General features: G+C 40.5%; 1 protein-coding gene across 4 annotated transcripts in view; it reads left to right on the top strand.

Annotated features, from left to right (window-relative positions):
• The window catches only part of FAT3 (FAT atypical cadherin 3), a 669312-nt gene that overhangs the window by 126332 nt on the left and 525806 nt on the right, over positions 1-17174 (top strand). For all 4 annotated transcript variants that reach the window (XM_003941495.4, XM_039462301.2, XM_074400335.1 and 1 more), the window contains exon 2: positions 7476-10784. In XM_003941495.4, coding sequence (XP_003941544.3) covers positions 7493-10784 — 3292 coding nt within the window. In that variant the 5' untranslated portion in view covers positions 7476-7492. The remainder of the gene's footprint in view (positions 1-7475; positions 10785-17174) is intronic.

Here is a 17174-nt window from a genome sequence, read left to right as displayed (position 1 = left end):
ATTTTTAGAGATGATTCAGGATGGGAGATGAGCGAGGTTTATTTTGGAGCATATTAAAGGTTCCAGGAAGTTCTACTTTAAGAAATCTCTTTATCTTTGTTCAGCTAGTGTTTCCTAAAGTGTGTTTTAATTGCCTTCTCACACATACCTTACAGAATTAGTGTGTCATGGATCATAGTTTGGGAAATGGTGGGCTAGCTGTTTCCACAGGGTCTCTTAGTTTTAGGATTATAATTTCTGATCGGACTGACATTCATTTTCATCTTCTCCCTGTGGAGTTAATGATGTATGCCGACTAGCCCAGCCCAGCTTCCCTCACCAAAAATTGATTCAATTATTACCATTTCAAGGCTGTTTGTTAGATACTATAAGAAGAAGAAGAAATGAGGCCCTGAACTTTTCTTCAAGGAGCTTATGGTCTAGTATATACTTTAAAGATACACATAAGTAACTCATCCAAGGAAGGCAGTACTATCAGAAAGGTAAGTGGAAATAAAATACAGACAATGTTTAGAGTAGTGGTTTCTCAAAGTCTTGTTTCTTCTGAGTAACGTGTAGGTGCAGATGGTTAGAGCCCTGCCTTCCTAACGGAGGCAAGAGCTGTCAGAGTCAAAATCACAGCGGAGATCTCAGGTCAAGTTTTAGCTTTTTTATAGGCAAGGTGTGTGACCTGGTTCAAACAAACCAGGTCCAGCATCTCTTCAGAATTTGTTAGAACTGTAAATTGTCAGGCTCCACCGAGTCAGAAACTCTGCAGCGGTACCCTCAAATCTGAAATTTAACAAGGCTTATGATGTTTCTGATGCTCTCTAGAGTTTGAGAGTCACAGGTTTAGAAGTGGTGCTCACATTTGAATGCGGAATCTCAAGAATAGCTTCATAGAATTGATGGGTGGCATTTTATCTAAACCTTCTGAGTAAAACGTGTAGGTGCAGATGGCTAGAGACCTGCATTCCTAAAGGAGGCAAGAGCTGTCAGAGTCAAATTCACAGCAGAGATCTCATGTCCAGTTTTAGCTTTTTTATAGAGAAGCTGTGTGACCTGGTTCAAATCACGTAACTTCTCTCAATCTGTTTTCTCAATGGTAAAACTAGGTGTTAGGCTAGACAACTTTATGATCCCTTTGGCTATAATTCTCAGTGACTTTACATGGCTTTGGCTCAGTATTTCATTATATAATGTGAATAATGACATGACCCAAATTATTGTGATCTAAATACTTAGTATATTATCTTATACACTCTCTAGCTATAATGGTTTGTATTTAAAAAAAAAAATCTGCATCAACCCCTTTTTCTTCTTTTCAGGCAGCCATTAGCACAAGCCAGAGAGTAAAACTTTATTCCCAAGTATGTTATACAAGCAGTCTATAACTGATTTCAGGAGCAAGGACCCAGCGCATAAAGTAGTCCCATGAGAATGGTAATTTAAGTGGTATCAGAATAGGCTGCTCTAGGAGATAGGGCTAAGCAGTATCTGGGGCTCAACACTGTAAGGAGAAATCTTGCTTGAACTCCCCAGGAATTAAATGCTAGGTCTAAGGAGCTAATGCAGCTGTAGTTTTCGGAGTTTGAAAGTGTACACACAGGAGTCGGTATAAATTACAGAGTTCTGGCAATAGCTTTTGGCCGTGTCACCATGCACAGGACCTCTCTGTGGTATTGACTCTGACCCCAGCACAAGTCTGTCATCTGTGAAAGGGTAGCTTTCGTATTAGGGATGGTTCCTCTCTGGACCCTTTATCCTTATCTCAGTTTTACTTGTTTGTTTTTTGTTTTGTTTTGTGTGCCTGCTTCTGAAAACCTTAATAATTATGTCAGTTGATATTCATGGAATATGAACTATGTGCCAGACACTATGTTAGCCTTTCACCTGGTAGTGGCAATGCTTACAATCCCCATTTTAAAGAGAGAGAAATTGAAATTTAATGAATCTTTCAGTATTAGCCCCAAAGTCACCCAGCCGGTAGTTGGCAAATCCTTGATTCAGCTCAGGTTTCTCTGACCTTTGAGGCTAACACAGTGTTCTTCTTTTAGAAGAGAAAGGATATTCTTTTCTTTACCTTTGATGTGTGTTTTTGCTACTGAAAAATAAAATGTAGAGTAGGTTGTAAATTTTATTCCCTGTCTTGTGACTCCGAGATTTTGTCTTCTCTAAAATCTGCCTTAATTAATGCTAATAATAGCTGCAAATTTTATACTATGTGCCATGAACTGTTTTAAATATTTTCCGTTTATTAATTCAAATCCTATTTGGTAGGCATTATTGTTCCTGTTTTATAGAAGAATAAACTGAGGCTCAGAGAGGTTAAATAGCTTGCCTGGGGTTGTAAAGACTGTAAATGGCATAGATGGGATTCAAATGCAGGTGGTCAGATGCCGAAGTGCTCATTCCGTAACCATTGCACGCTCTGCCTTTGTGTTGACATGGGCTCTGGCACAGCACACACCTGAGCAGAGACTGATCCTCCATTTGCAGTTTGAACGCGGGTCACCTTCCGTAAGGACTCCTGTCAAGGGGACTCTATATTGACTTTGTTCTTTGCTTTACAGCTGAACGTAGCAAATTTTTGAATATCCTCTTGATTTGGCTAACAGAATCCTCTCAAAATAGAAAAGATAGGAAGAGGGAGAGTGAAAATGAAATATATTATTAAAATGTCTTTTTTAGTGTTCAGAAGTCTGAGCAATTTAAGCAGACCAGATTGATGACGGCAGAAAACAGCTTTATCAGGTTACCAAAGCAAGCATAGGTACCCTGCAGAGTCAAGGCTGCCCCAGAGGGGTAGTCTCTGTGATTGCTGTTCCCTGCCCTCAAGGTCTCTGGCATTTATTCATCCGTGGAAAGAAAAATCTGCATGCCCTTTTGAGTCCCACAGCAAGATCCATCCTAACAGAGCAGAGGGGCAGGACCGGGAGGCACACCAGGAATGCTTCTGAAAAATAAGTGTCTCAAAGATTGATGGCTTGATGATCTCTTTGGAGATTTTATCAAAAATTATTGATTATGTTAGTAAGTCATAGAAAATAGCCTCCGAGGTTGGGAACTAAGTGCTTTCTTTAAAATAATCTGGAAGCAGTAGAATGAATCAATGTGCAGAGCATCTCAAACACTGTAACTATCATATTGGCTTCACAAATAGCTTGGCTTCAGTGTGGAAAAAACAATGTTATTTCTTTTAAAACATCGGAACTGTTGTTTTGGCATGCTAAAAAGAAGACAAAATTTGATTCTAGTATTTGCTTTGCAAAATTTTACAACATTCCTAGCTTGTAGCACTCATTTATTTCCTAATCAGTGGGAATATCGTAAGGCTTTTAAAATAATTTGTGCCAGATACGGCCTTTTTTTTCTCCTTTGCGGCAACAAAGATACAAAAGCCTTAAAAGATGTTTTTTCAACAACTGAATTTGACAAACTTAGTCCTGCTCAATTTTTTTGGTATTAGGTCTAAATTTCAGTACATGATAATACCACTCCATTTATGCTTGTTTTGAAGTATTTTCTATTTGCGTTTAAGACCACTGACTCTGGTTTCTCAGAAAACAATTCCAGCAGTGTATCTTGCTGAAAGAAAAACTCGCTGTGCAAAAGCACCAATTTTTGCATACTTAAATTGAATGATGTGTTTTCATATTATGACAGCATTCTGCCTTGAAAGATTCACAGCAAGATTTGTAAAAGTAACTATCCCCTTAGGGCACTTAGATATTTCCTTAGAAACAGTTAACTACTTAGAGGAGAAAATAACACCAGGGAGAGTAATAAGGTGTCAGAAAAGGAAGATGACTCCAAAATAATGATAAACCACAGCTCTAAGATTGTAATGTAACTCAATGAAAACTAATTCAACTGAAGCGTGTTTCAGTTTGGTATTAGCTCTGAACCTGAGACCAGGAACTTGAGACCTGGTATTAGGGGGATCTCTCCATTTTATGGACCTGTTTCTTCATCTGTAAACTCAGGAGATTGGAACAGATGTTTTGTTTGTTTTGTTTTGTTTTGTTTTGTTTTAAGACGGAGTTTCGCTCTTGTTACCCAGGCTGGAGTGCAATGGTGCGATCTCGGCTCACTGCAACCTCCGCCTCCTGGGATCAGGCAGTTCTCCTGCCTCAGCCTCCTGAGTAGCTGGGATTACAGGCACGTGCCACCACGCCCAGCTAGTTTTTGTATTTTTAGTAGAGACAGGGTTTCACCATGTTGACCAGGATGGTCTCGATCTCTTGACCTCGTGATCCACCCGCCTCGGCCTCCCGAAGTGCTGGGATTACAGGCTTGAGCCACCGTGCCCAGCCGGAACAGATGATCTTTAAGGATCCTTTGAACCTGTATGATTTCTTGATTTGGTTTCTTGAAGTAAGATATGCTTTTTGTTGGGGAATAGGAAACTGAGCATATTAAAAGCATCTGGGCCTCTGGTTACATCTGTACTTAGTGTTCTGTTCCACAAACCAGTGTTACTTGCTTCCTGTGCGGTGGGTGCTGTACTGGGTGCTGGGAATAGAGTGATATGCTTCCCATCAGGTTTCCTTAAGTAGCATTCAGAGTGTGAATGGGGATAGACTCTTAAAAGTTCAGCTGCACTGAATGTTTCATGGGGCAAGTTTTTCTCTCTGATCACCGTGGAGTCCAGATTCCTTGGGCAAAGGATCAGCAGAATTACTGTTACAGAGAGTCTTCTTCGCCCATAATAGTGAGTGGGAAATAAGGCACAAGCTCTATTTCTATCTCCCTGGAGCATTCTGGTAGTGATCGCAGCATTTCACCTTGAGGGACTGTAACCTAGCCTTTGCATTCCCTTACAAGAGACTTTCTTACTTTACCATGTTCACATTTCCACAGTGAGCCTAAAAATTTCTCCACTGCTTTGGAGCCTTTTGAGATGATGAAATAGAAGAGACTCCTGAGGCATACAAAGTACTATTAAAGCATCTTCTAGTGTACTTTTGTGATCACTAACAGTGTTTCTCTTGCTCCCATATTTCAACTGACTGTGCTCCACGAAGTAGACACCCCAGTCATATTGTGGGGTTTGCCACTCTGCAAGGTAGGACATTTGAACCTACTGCATCCAGAACACCTAAAATGTATCGTTTTCCTAATAAAGTTTCCTTTGAAATGACCAGTGGCCCAATGGTGTCTTTCTAGGAACTTACTGAGTAGGGTCGCCAGTGGCCATCTGACTCGATCCCTCCCTAGTTACCTGAGCTGGTGTCCACATGCTGCCTGCTCCATTTACCTAGCACATGCAGTGTCTGCAAAGAACAGATAGTCAGAGGAACTGCCTGTGAAATTAACACCCTTTATAGAAATATACTCCCTTTTCCTGCTTATTATTTTTGCTGTCTATTAATACCTATAAAGTCCCCATATTAAACTTGACTTTTTCCATCTGCAACTCTTTGTTTTCTACTGGATACTTCAGCAGATTATAGCAGCAAGGTATCTTTCATCCCCAGGCAGAACCAGCCTTTGGATGCTCACAGTTTCAGTTTAGGAGAGTCTCTTGTAAGATGAAGCTGGAAAAACAAATAGGAAAGCCTTGTGGAGTGTGGAGACAGCCTCAGGTCTAATCTAAAATCTGCTACTAGGAAAATGAGGTTTTAAATTCTTATTTACAAAAAGGTTATAATAATATATGCCTTGATAACCTTGGGTATGAAAGGGTTTTATAAACCATAAATATAATTTTTTAATATTTTAAGATGTTAAACTCTTGTAGGGGATTTTTTTTTTTTCTCTAGCTTGCAGCCAATCATTAGAACTACTTTAAAACCGAGAGGAAGTAAGCCAAAATGATATGCTGGGGGTGGGGATAGGTTGTGCTTGTGAAAATCAATGATATATGTTGACTACTTCATTAGAAGTAAATTTGGTAATATGTACTTCTAGGAGCCTTGATCCTTTCATTCTGGCTTGCAGGTAATTTGGAGAGAGTGAGGGTGTGATGGGGAAGCACAAAGATTTTAGAGAAAGATGAAGGTCTGAGATCCTGCTTTGCTACTTGCCGGCCGGGGGGACATTGCTTGGGCCATCGTCTCAAATAAGTAGATTAACTTCTCTGACCCGTAGTTTTCTAGTATGTCTTTGGGTAAAATAGTACCTGTTACTTAGGATTGTCACGAAGATTACATATAACAAAGTGGAAAACTGACTGATACAGTGTGTACGTCGTTGCGTGCCTGCAAAGAAATTCATTTCCTGTCTCATCTCATCTTCCCGTTCCCTGTAGAGGAAGAAAAGGACAATGTCAAGGGTGTGCAGAGTATAAGACTTGGTGGAAGAACTGACAGTTGGCGGTTCTAAAAATCTGATCCTTTGGGTTTAAATAGACTTCACTTTTTCCTGTTGAATACTCCCTTCTCCCTTCTCCTTGATTGATTTTACTGGCTGAAGTAGGAAAAGGTTTTTATCTTTTAACCCACATAGCCATGAAACTGTGGAAACGGTCTAAAATTTAATAGTCATTAAGGAAAATAATTGGAAGTATCTCTTGTAATTTCTGAAGTTTTTCTTGTAAGAAATCGCTCTTACCTCCCTTGTTCTGAATAGTTCTGGATATCACTCCGGTCATGGAACCTCTCAGGGATTATTGTCCCTGCTTTGTTACTTGACACTTTGTTCATTTTCATGGCATGGCATTATGCATAAACCTTGATCAGTTTTAAAGTAAGCACAATAAAAAGATGGTAATACCTTAAAGCGTTTTTTTAAAAGATCAAAATTGTAAAAGTAATTCTATAACTCTTGATGAACAATGTTCATTGAAGAAAAATTAGAAAATGCAAATATGCCACCAAATCCCACAACACAGTTAATCCTTTTTAAATAAAACGATTCAGTTGCACGTAGAGATGTTTATGTAATGTAACTCATGCTTACATACACTGTTTGATGACCGTTTTTCCTTAGGATTACATTTTACTCCATCTGAAAATGCACATCTTTTATATCTCTATTTTTAATGACTGCATAATATTTTATGAATACCACGTGAATTATTCAGTCCTCTGTTGAGAGGCATTTAGCATCTCTTATTTTTTTTTTATTTTTATTTTTTTTACTTTGTACTGTGCTATAACAGATAGTTGTCTAAATATTTGTATAGGATAATTTCTGCAAGGACAGTTCTAAGTCAAAGGTAAATGCACTTGAGGCCTCCAGTACATACTTCCACACTAACCTTCAGAATGTAAGAAATCTTGTGCGAGTGAACAACCTGTCAGCAGTATAAAAGTGTTATGTAAAATGAAGTGTCGCTTGAAAATACTCTTCCGAGATAGGGCTAAATTCTAGTAATCTTGGGTTCCTTATTACCTAGTAGTGGCAAGGTTTCTAATTTTTTCTTATATCGCTATTTTAGTAAAAAGATTTTATGATAACCTGTTCTTAAAGCATGGTTTCCTAATAGTTATTTTCCACTCCTCCCACTTCTTCTAGGATAATTTATCTTTTCTCTCTCTCTTCCCCTCCAGGATGGAAGTATGATGTGATGGATGTAATTATGGGACACTGTGTGGGCACACGGCCTCTTCCTTCTTGCCTCGTCCTCCTGCTTTTCAAGCTGTTGGCCACTGTCTCCCAGGGGCTACCAGGGACTGGACCCCTGGGCTTCCACTTCACACATTCCATTTATAATGCTACCGTGTATGAGAACTCAGCAGCAAGGACCTATGTCAACAGCCAGAGTAGAATGGGCATCACCTTAATAGATCTGTCCTGGGATATCAAGTACAGAATAGTGTCCGGAGACGAGGAAGGCTTTTTCAAAGCAGAGGAAGTCATCATTGCAGATTTCTGTTTTCTCAGAATAAGAACTAAAGGTGGCAATTCTGCCATATTGAATAGGGAAATCCAAGATAATTATTTATTGATAGTAAAAGGTTCGGTCAGAGGAGAGGATTTGGAAGCATGGGCCAAAGTGAATATACAAGTTTTAGATATGAATGATCTGAGACCTCTGTTTTCACCCACAACATACTCCGTTACCATAGCAGAAAGCACACCTCTAAGGACTAGTGTCGCCCAGGTGACCGCCACAGACGCGGATATTGGTTCCAATGGAGAATTCTACTACTACTTTAAAAATAAAGTTGATCTCTTTTCAGTTCACCCCACGAGCGGTGTCATCTCCTTAAGTGGCCGATTAAATTATGATGAGAAGAATAGGTACGATCTGGAAATTTTGGCTGTGGACCGGGGAATGAAACTGTATGGAAACAATGGAGTCAGCAGTACCGCAAAGCTTTATGTTCACATTGAACGCATAAATGAGCACGTGCCAACAATCCATGTAGTCCCTCACATTCCTTTCTCATTGGACAGAGAACCGACATATGCCGTGGTGACAGTTGATGACCTAGATGATGGGGCCAATGGAGAGATCGAATCTGTTTCCATCGTGGCTGGGGATCCTTTAGATCAGTTCTTTCTGGCTAAGGAAGGAAAGTGGTTGAATGAGTACAAGATTAAGGAGAGGAAGCAGGTTGACTGGGAGAGCTTTCCCTATGGATACAACCTCACTCTTCAAGCAAAAGACAAGGGATCGCCTCAGAAATTTTCAGCGTTAAAGACAGTCCACATAAGAAACCCCACAAGAGACACCGTCCCAGTTAGATTTGAAAAAGAAGTGTACGATGTGAGCATAAGTGAATTTTCCCCTCCTGGTGTCGTGGTTGCTGTAGTAAAATTAAGTCCTGAACCGACAGATGTGGAATACAAATTATCTCCTGGTGAGGATGCAGTGTACTTTAAAATTAATCCTCGTTCAGGCTTGATTGTTACAGCACAGCCACTGAATACCGTTAAGAAGGAGGTTTATAAACTGGTGGTGACAAATAAAGAAGGAGATTTAAAAGCACAAGTCACCATCAGCATAGAAGATGCGAATGACCACACCCCGGAATTTCAGCAACCACTGTATGATACTTTTGTGAATGAAAGTGTCCCTGTGGGAACCAGCGTTCTAACGGTTTCAGCTTCTGATAAGGATAAAGGAGAAAATGGGTACATCACCTATAGTATCGCCAGCCTGAATTTGTTACCATTTGCCATTAACCAGTTTACAGGTGTTATTAGCACAACCGAAGAACTGGATTTTGAATCCTCCCCAGAAATTTACAGATTCATTGTTAGAGCCTCTGACTGGGGTTCACCGTATCGCCATGAAAGTGAGGTCAATGTGACTATTCGAATAGGAAATGTCAATGACAACAGCCCTCTCTTTGAAAAAGTGGCTTGCCAGGGAGTTATTTCATATGACTTTCCAGTTGGTGGCCACATCACAGCAGTCTCGGCGATCGATATTGATGAACTTGAACTTGTGAGGTACAAAATCATTTCTGGAAATGAACTTGGCTTCTTTTATTTAAACCCAGACTCCGGTGTTTTACAGCTTAAAAAATCGCTGATGAATTCTGGCATTAAAAATGGCAATTTTGCCCTCAGAATTACAGCAACTGATGGAGAGAATCTTGCAGATCCCATGTCTATTAACATTTCAGTCCTACATGGGAAGGTGTCTTCAAAGAGCTTCAGTTGCAGAGAAACTCGTGTGGCTCAAAAGCTGGCAGAGAAACTACTCATTAAGGCAAAAGCAAATGGGAAACTGAATCTGGAAGATGGATTTCTTGACTTTTATTCAATTAATAGGCAGGGACCACATTTTGACAAGTCTTTTCCTTCTGATGTGGCTGTAAAGGAGGATCTGCCAGTTGGTGCTGACATTCTGAAGATTAAAGCCTATGATGCCGACTCTGGCTTCAATGGAAAAGTGCTATTTACAATATCTGATGGAAATACAGACAGTTGCTTTAATATTGATATGGAGACTGGGCAGCTTAAAGTCCTCATGCCTATGGATCGAGAACACACAGACCTCTATCTCCTTAACATCACCATCTATGACTTAGGTAATCCACAGAAATCATCATGGAGACTGCTGACCATCAATGTGGAGGATGCTAATGACAATAGCCCGGTTTTTATTCAAGACAGTTACTCAGTTAACATTCTTGAGAGTTCAAGCATCGGTACTGAAATCATTCAAGTGGAAGCCAGAGACAAAGACTTAGGTTCTAATGGTGAAGTGACTTACTCAGTCTTGACAGATACACAGCAGTTTGCCATCAATAGCTCAACTGGAATCGTTTATGTAGCTGACCAGTTGGACCGGGAATCCAAAGCCAATTATTCTTTGAAAATAGAAGCCAGGGACAAGGCAGAAAGTGGTCAGCAGCTGTTTTCCGTTGTCACTCTTAAGGTGTTTTTAGATGACGTCAATGACTGCTCCCCAGCTTTCATTCCCAGTAGCTATAGCGTGAAGGTTCTTGAAGATCTCCCTGTTGGCACGGTCATTGCTTGGCTTGAGACCCACGATCCAGATCTTGGACTGGGGGGTCAAGTGCGCTATTCTTTGGTCAATGACTACAACGGGAGATTTGAAATAGACAAAGCAAGTGGCACTATCCGCTTGAGCAAAGAGCTGGATTATGAGAAGCAGCAGTTCTATAACCTTACTGTGCGGGTCAAAGACAAAGGGAGGCCTGTCTCTCTGTCGTCTGTTTCCTTTGTTGAGGTGGAGGTGGTGGATGTCAATGAAAACCTCCACACTCCCTATTTCGCAGACTTTGCTGTTGTTGGATCTGTCAAAGAAAACTCGCGCATCGGGACAAGCGTCCTGCAGGTGACCGCTCGAGACGAAGACTCCGGAAGGGATGGAGAGATCCAGTACTCCATCAGGGATGGCAGTGGTCTTGGAAGATTCAGTATAGACGACGAGACTGGTAAGTGTAGTGTTTTATGCCAAGAGTGTTGTTTCACCTCTTTTAAATGGCCGACATTGGAAAAGTAAAGGGATGTTAGGGCACTAAACTAGAAGGACAAATGAGGTTGCATTTGGTGCAGAGATGACGCCCGTAGATGCTTTTCCTTAGAACGTTCTGGTTTGTTAGAAGATCTGTTTATACACGAACGGCCGTGGTTTCCGGTGGGAGTCGCAGTTTGTCTTTTTTTCTTGCTCAGCGCTACTGCTACCAGGTCATCTTTTGATAAGCCTAAGTAATTGTCACTTCTGTGGATTGTACTCCTGACTCTCTCTAAATGAAGGAGTCTGATAAAGTAAATTATATTTGAATTGGCTTTAAGTTAGAAGTGTGAAATGGATTTTCAAATGGATCTTATATAGGAATCTTTCCCTTTACAGTAAGGCTTTGCAGAAGCGATATTGTATGAGTTGCTTGGTCTTTTATCTTTCATGGTTTCATTTGGTCCTTGAACGAGGGGCATTTGCACCCTGTATGCTCCATTGATATGATGAGGTGTGCTTTTACAAATGTTTTCCTAATGGAATAAACGAGTCTTGCTATGAATTTTATTTATAAAAAGTTGATTTTAAGATGTTATTTGTAAGACGAGATTTTTTTTTTTTTACAAAACATTTTAAAATATGGGGCAAAATTGTTTTAATATTTTCGTTGCTTCTGACCTACTTTTTATTATTCATAGATAAAGATTGGGTTTTTAAATAAAATACTTTTATTCTTGCTATTTGTCTTCAAGATGTTCATGTGCCTGGCCACATGTGTATGTCTGTGTATGTGTGTGTTTCTGTTCCTTTATTAGCACTGTGCATTTTCCTAGATTTTAGATTGTAGGCATCTCAGGTTGAGGGGCTGTGTCTTCTCTCGTCTTGTTTAAACAGTAATATTATCACCTTACCATTTTCAGAGCGCATTTATGTACATTAGATACTTTCAAACAATACTCGTAGAGTGCTTTGGCTCCTTTAGTCTGCTTACGCTGTCAGAGCAAAATGTCACAGACTGGGTGGTTTAAACTACAGACAGCTACCTATTACAGTTTGGGCGGCTGGAAGTCCAAGATCAGGGCACCAGCACAGTCAAGATGACTGGGCTTACCGACTACCAATTTCTTGCTGTGTCCCCACATGGCAGAGAGATCAGGCTTTGCTCTTTTTCTTCTCATAAGGGCACTAATGCCATCATTAAAGCTGTACCCTTATGGGCTCATCTAAACCTAACTTCCTCCCAAAGGCCCACTTCTATATAACATTCCATAGAGGGTTATAGCTTCAGAGTTTGCATTTGTAGGGGACACATGTATTCAGTTCATAACCGTCCCATTGATGATGATGGTGATGAGAACCGGTGGTAGGAAGGTGTCACTAGAGACATACTAACTGTATATCCATAATACCAGAAAAATGATTTAAGAAACTATGTTAAATATTAGGTAGCAAGAAAGCTGTATGTATCATCCCAAGTTTAAATGATAACTTTGTATATGTAGGCTCTAATTATGGTCAGTGAAAATTGTAAAATTGATCTCAAGTCAATGTTAGGAAATTTCATCCCTGACTTTGCCACATGCTCTATGTTATTATGTATCCGTTGTAATTTGGTTAGAATATATTTCTGCCTTTTAAGTACAAAATGATAAAGGAGGAGAACTAGTCTTTACTGAGTGCCTATTCTGTACTAATACCTCACTACTCGTAATAATGAGTTCATAGGGTACTTACAGTGTGCCAGACACCGTACAGAGGGTTTTAAAGATGTAGAACGTGGAGCCTACTTTCTTTCTTTCTTTTTTTTTTTTTTTTTTTTTGAGACGAAGTCTTGCTGTGTTATCTGGCTGGAGTGCGGTGGAATGATGTTGGCTTACTGCAATCTCTGCCTCCCAGATTCAAGTGATTCTCCTGCCTCAGCTTCCTGAGTAGCTTGGATTACAGGTGCCCACCACCATGCCTGGCTAATTTTTGTATTTTTAGTAGAGACGGGGTTTCACCATGTTGGTCGTGCTGGTCTCGTGCTCCTGACCTCCCGATCTGCCCGCCTCAGCCTCCCAAAGTGCTGGGATTACCAGCGTGAGCCACCGCACCTGGCCATGTAGAGCCTACTTTAAATCCCAGCTTTGTGCAACTGCAGTATACCTTGCTTTCACCCATCTCGTCTCAAATGAAAGGGGTTTCCTTGCATGTTTCCAACTACACTTGATTTTGGTGTTAAGCTAAAATCTGTAAGGCAGTAAAGCATTAAACAGATTTCAAAATCCTTGCAACCCTGGGTTTATTGACTAATGGTACTGGTCATTGATTAATCTTCCTGTTTTCTTTATAGTCCCATTGTTTGTATGGCTCTCCAGTGGCGAATTTAGCTTTGAGACTCAGGTAAATGTGGATAGGTAGGTTATAGGAAAAGCTCAAGCTGAATCATTCACTACTGCTATATAGATGACTGCATCAAGCCACAGCGAGTTTTGTTTCTTTTTTTTGGTCAGGAATTTGCATTTTGGTTTACTTGATATAGTGAAAAGCAGGAACAATTTGGTATTAGTGGCCTAGATTTTCCCACAGGTAATTGGCTGCAATGTTTCTAACTTGGGTGTTATGTATAAAATCTGTGTATTTGCATTTGCTTCATCATATTCTGGATTACATATTTTTAAAACCTTTTATTGGCCAGTCAAGGTGGCCCATGCCTGTATTTTTAGCACTTTGGGAGGCCAAGGCACGTGGATCTCTTGAGCTCAGGGGTCCCAGACTAGCCTGGGCAACATGATGGAATTCCACTTCTACAAAAAAAAAATACAAAAAATGAGCTGGGTGTCGTGGTGCACACTTGTAGTCCCACTGACTCAGGAAGCTGAGGCAGGAGGATCACTTGAGCCCAGGAGGTTGAAACATCAGTGAGCAGGGATCACACCACTGTACTGCAGTCTGGGTGACAGGGTGAGACCCTATCTTAAATAATAACTACAAATAAAAATAAAACTTTAGTCATCAGTGATACTAATGCCACTTATATTTTGCTATTTCTTTGTGACTTAAACATCTCTTTCCTATAAACATTAATTCCTTTGAGTTAAAGAGTAGCTAAGTGAGTTTATAAGGTCACATACCCTTTGGAGGGTATACGCTGCACCTTGAACCCACATCTCCTCATCCTAATCCAGTGCCCTTTCCTTTCATTACATATTTCTCATTATTTTTTCATAGTTTTAAAATGATAGTAGCAATATCTTTTCTCTTTTATTATTTTGTTCTCTTTCCATCCCTTAGAAAACACAACTGGGTTTTTTTCTATATTATCGGAAAAAAGGTTTGGGCCTGTTGAGATTTTTTTTATGAAGATGAGAGTGTCTATATAATCATTTTTTTCTTGTTTTGTTTTGTTTTTTTGAGACAGAGTGTCGTTCTGTCACCAGGCTGGAGTGCAGTGGCGCGATCGCAGCTCACTGTAACCTCCGCCTCCTGGGTTCAAGCAATTCTCCTGCCTCAGCCTCCCAAATAGCTGGGGCTACAGGCACGCGCCACCATGCCCAGCTCATTTTTGCATTTTTAGTAGAGACGGGGTTTCGCCATGTTGGTCAGGATGGTCTCGATCTCTTGACCTTGTAATCCACCCGCCTCAGCCTCCGAAAGTGCTGGAATTACAGGCGTGAGCCACCGCGCCCGGCCGTGTATATAATCTTAACCATCTTCCTTCCTCTCCTCTCACCACTTGTAGATTTTAGAATCTAAGCCCATAGAGCTGATGAGAAATGACTGCCTAGACTTTTCCAGGGGATGCGAGAGCTAAAGAGAAGTTTAGCAATTCTGTGTCCAATAAGAGAAGTCATCACCTTCGTGCTGTTTGTTCTGGGGTGGGAGCCCAGGAATCTTCATTTAAGCGTTTCAAGCGTTTCTGCCTCATGTGGTTGGCAAACACTACCCTAAATTTACTTGCGCTTCTCAGACAGTGGCTACCAGATTATATCTTTTATGTGAAATATTTTTTCTTAGTTTTAGAGAGGCCGATACTTGAGCTCATGTCTTAGATAAATTTCTTTACTAGTTGGATTTTACAATCCAAATAAATCTTTTATTATTCATTCATGGTGATATTTTTTTGAATGCCTTCCCAATGGATCAAAAATCTATTTCTGTGCTTCATTAATTGTAGTGCTTAACATTTTGTGAAACTGCGTATGCTGGGATTAGTTGATAACATTTAGTAGTTTTACGTTCTTCATTTCTGGGAGATCTGCGAACCAAACCGTACCTTTGAAAGTCTTTGCTATGCACAGGCATTTAATATATGTTTAATAATGTTCACAGTAAATGGATTAACTGGGGGCCTCCCAAGCTATAGTGGATTTGATCACAATTTAAATCATTAGTCTGGAAGATGCAATTTAATCGTTTCTTTCTTCACAAAGAATGTATTCTCATTCTTTGATACAACAGGGATTCATATTCTTGACTACTCAGAGGTTTTACACCGTTTTGGAAAGAGCACAGTAGATATTTAAAAATGTAATTTTCTATAAACTTTTTTTGTAAGCTACAAACTTGAGCAATGTTTCCCCCTTTCTGTTTATCTGAGGTTAATTAAAGAAATATTTAATTGAGATGAACAATTTCCAGTTGGCGCTTTAATCATGGATAATTGGGAAGATATTTTGCCCTCCATTATTACCAATTAGATTATTTCATACATTTATCAAGTATCTATTATGTGCCAGGCACTGTGCAAGGTACATTTTAGGGACTATTTCTATTTGTCACGGTCATGCAACAAGGTGGGGATCCCTGAGGCTTGCCCAGACAGGGTCACACATCTGGTAGTTTTCAGAGCTGAGATTGGAACTCTAGTGGAATGGACTCAGCATCTCTTGTTATTTTCCTTCTTTGCTCCTCCAGCATGCCATCGTAACCTTGTTACTCATATGAATTTGTCAGATTTTCCTGGGTTATTGCTATATGACAAGCAATTGTGAAATTTCACTGGCTTATGGGAATATTTTTTTCTTGGTCCAGACTCTGGGGAAACAGCTGAAACAGCCCTGAGGCGGACTGGATTGACTTAGGATCTGGACCACATGCCTTTGCATTCCAGGACCCAGGCTGAAGGGGTACTCACGATCTAGCATGTGATAGGCTCAAAGTGAAAGGCAGGAGCTCCAAAGGGCTGGTGCAAGCTTGCAGTGCCTCTTAAAGCCTCTATTCAAAACTGGCTCCATGCCATCAGCCAAAGCAGATCATGGGGCCGACCTCAGCACTGTGGGGCAGCAAAGAATATTCCTTGTTACTTCCGAAATGTTTATGTCCTCACATAGCTCATATCAGAACCTAATAACAAATGCATAGTTTTAAGAGGTGGGGCTTTTGGGAAGGGATTGAATCACGAAGACTCCACTCTCATGAATGGGATTCATGTCCTGGTAATTAGAGGCTCCAGCTAGCTCCCCTACTCTTCTGCCATCTGAGGACAACTAGCAGGTGCCATCTGTGAGGAGCAAGCCCTCCGCAAACACTCCTGACTCCCCAGAGGTTCCCACTTGCAAAACCGTGAGCAATACATTTCTGTTGCTTACAAATTACCCAGTGTAACGTTGCAAGGTATTTTTTTTTATAGCAACTTAAACCAACTATGACACTCCTCCCATAGGGGAGAAAGAAAGAGGAGTGAGTAATTACTGAACAATGGAATAGCATGACATAGCATATGACGCCTCTCACAGTTGTCTTCATAAGTTTATGTTAATTGAGCACTACCTATGTGTAAGGCACTGGGCCAGGCACTAATGACACAAAGAGGCACCGGTGTAAGACATAGGTGTCCGAGAGGTCAGAATGCAGATGCAAGAGATGATGCTGATGACAGTGGCAACAGTGGTTAACATCTGCTGAGCACCATCGTTTGTGTGCCAAGTTCTGTGCAAACTGCTTTAAACAATTGGTCTCATTCACTCATCCCAGGAGGTATGGACAGTTACTTTTCAAGTTTTGTGTATCTGGTGTTGTAAGAAAAGACTCGCAGGCCCAGTGCCTATGCATTTACTTTTACCTTTCTTTGTATTGAGGCTCTCGAAAGCATTTCTCCAGCATAGCTGAGCACAGAATGCTCTTTATTCCAAATGTTTTCATAGAACTAGCAGAGGCTTAGGAGACCTAATGTACACTTTGAATTCAAATAGACAAACCGAAGAGGCATTTCACACACATTAATTACTGCCAAGCTAATTGCTATATATTGTGAACAGAGTACTCCAACAATAAATAAGTATAACTTTACAGTTGTATTCAGAGAGTTGGGCCGACTCTCTTCCATTTGCCTCTCCAAATCCATTCTCGCCCTTCTTTCTGCTCTGTGCCCAGAGGCTCCTTGGCC

The sequence above is a fragment of the Saimiri boliviensis genome, chromosome 6, assembly GCF_048565385.1.
Source record: "Saimiri boliviensis isolate mSaiBol1 chromosome 6, mSaiBol1.pri, whole genome shotgun sequence".
Classification (NCBI taxonomy): domain Eukaryota; kingdom Metazoa; phylum Chordata; class Mammalia; order Primates; family Cebidae; genus Saimiri; species Saimiri boliviensis.
Note: the sequence above shows the minus strand (reverse complement) of the source record. Positions and strands in the feature narration are given on the sequence as shown.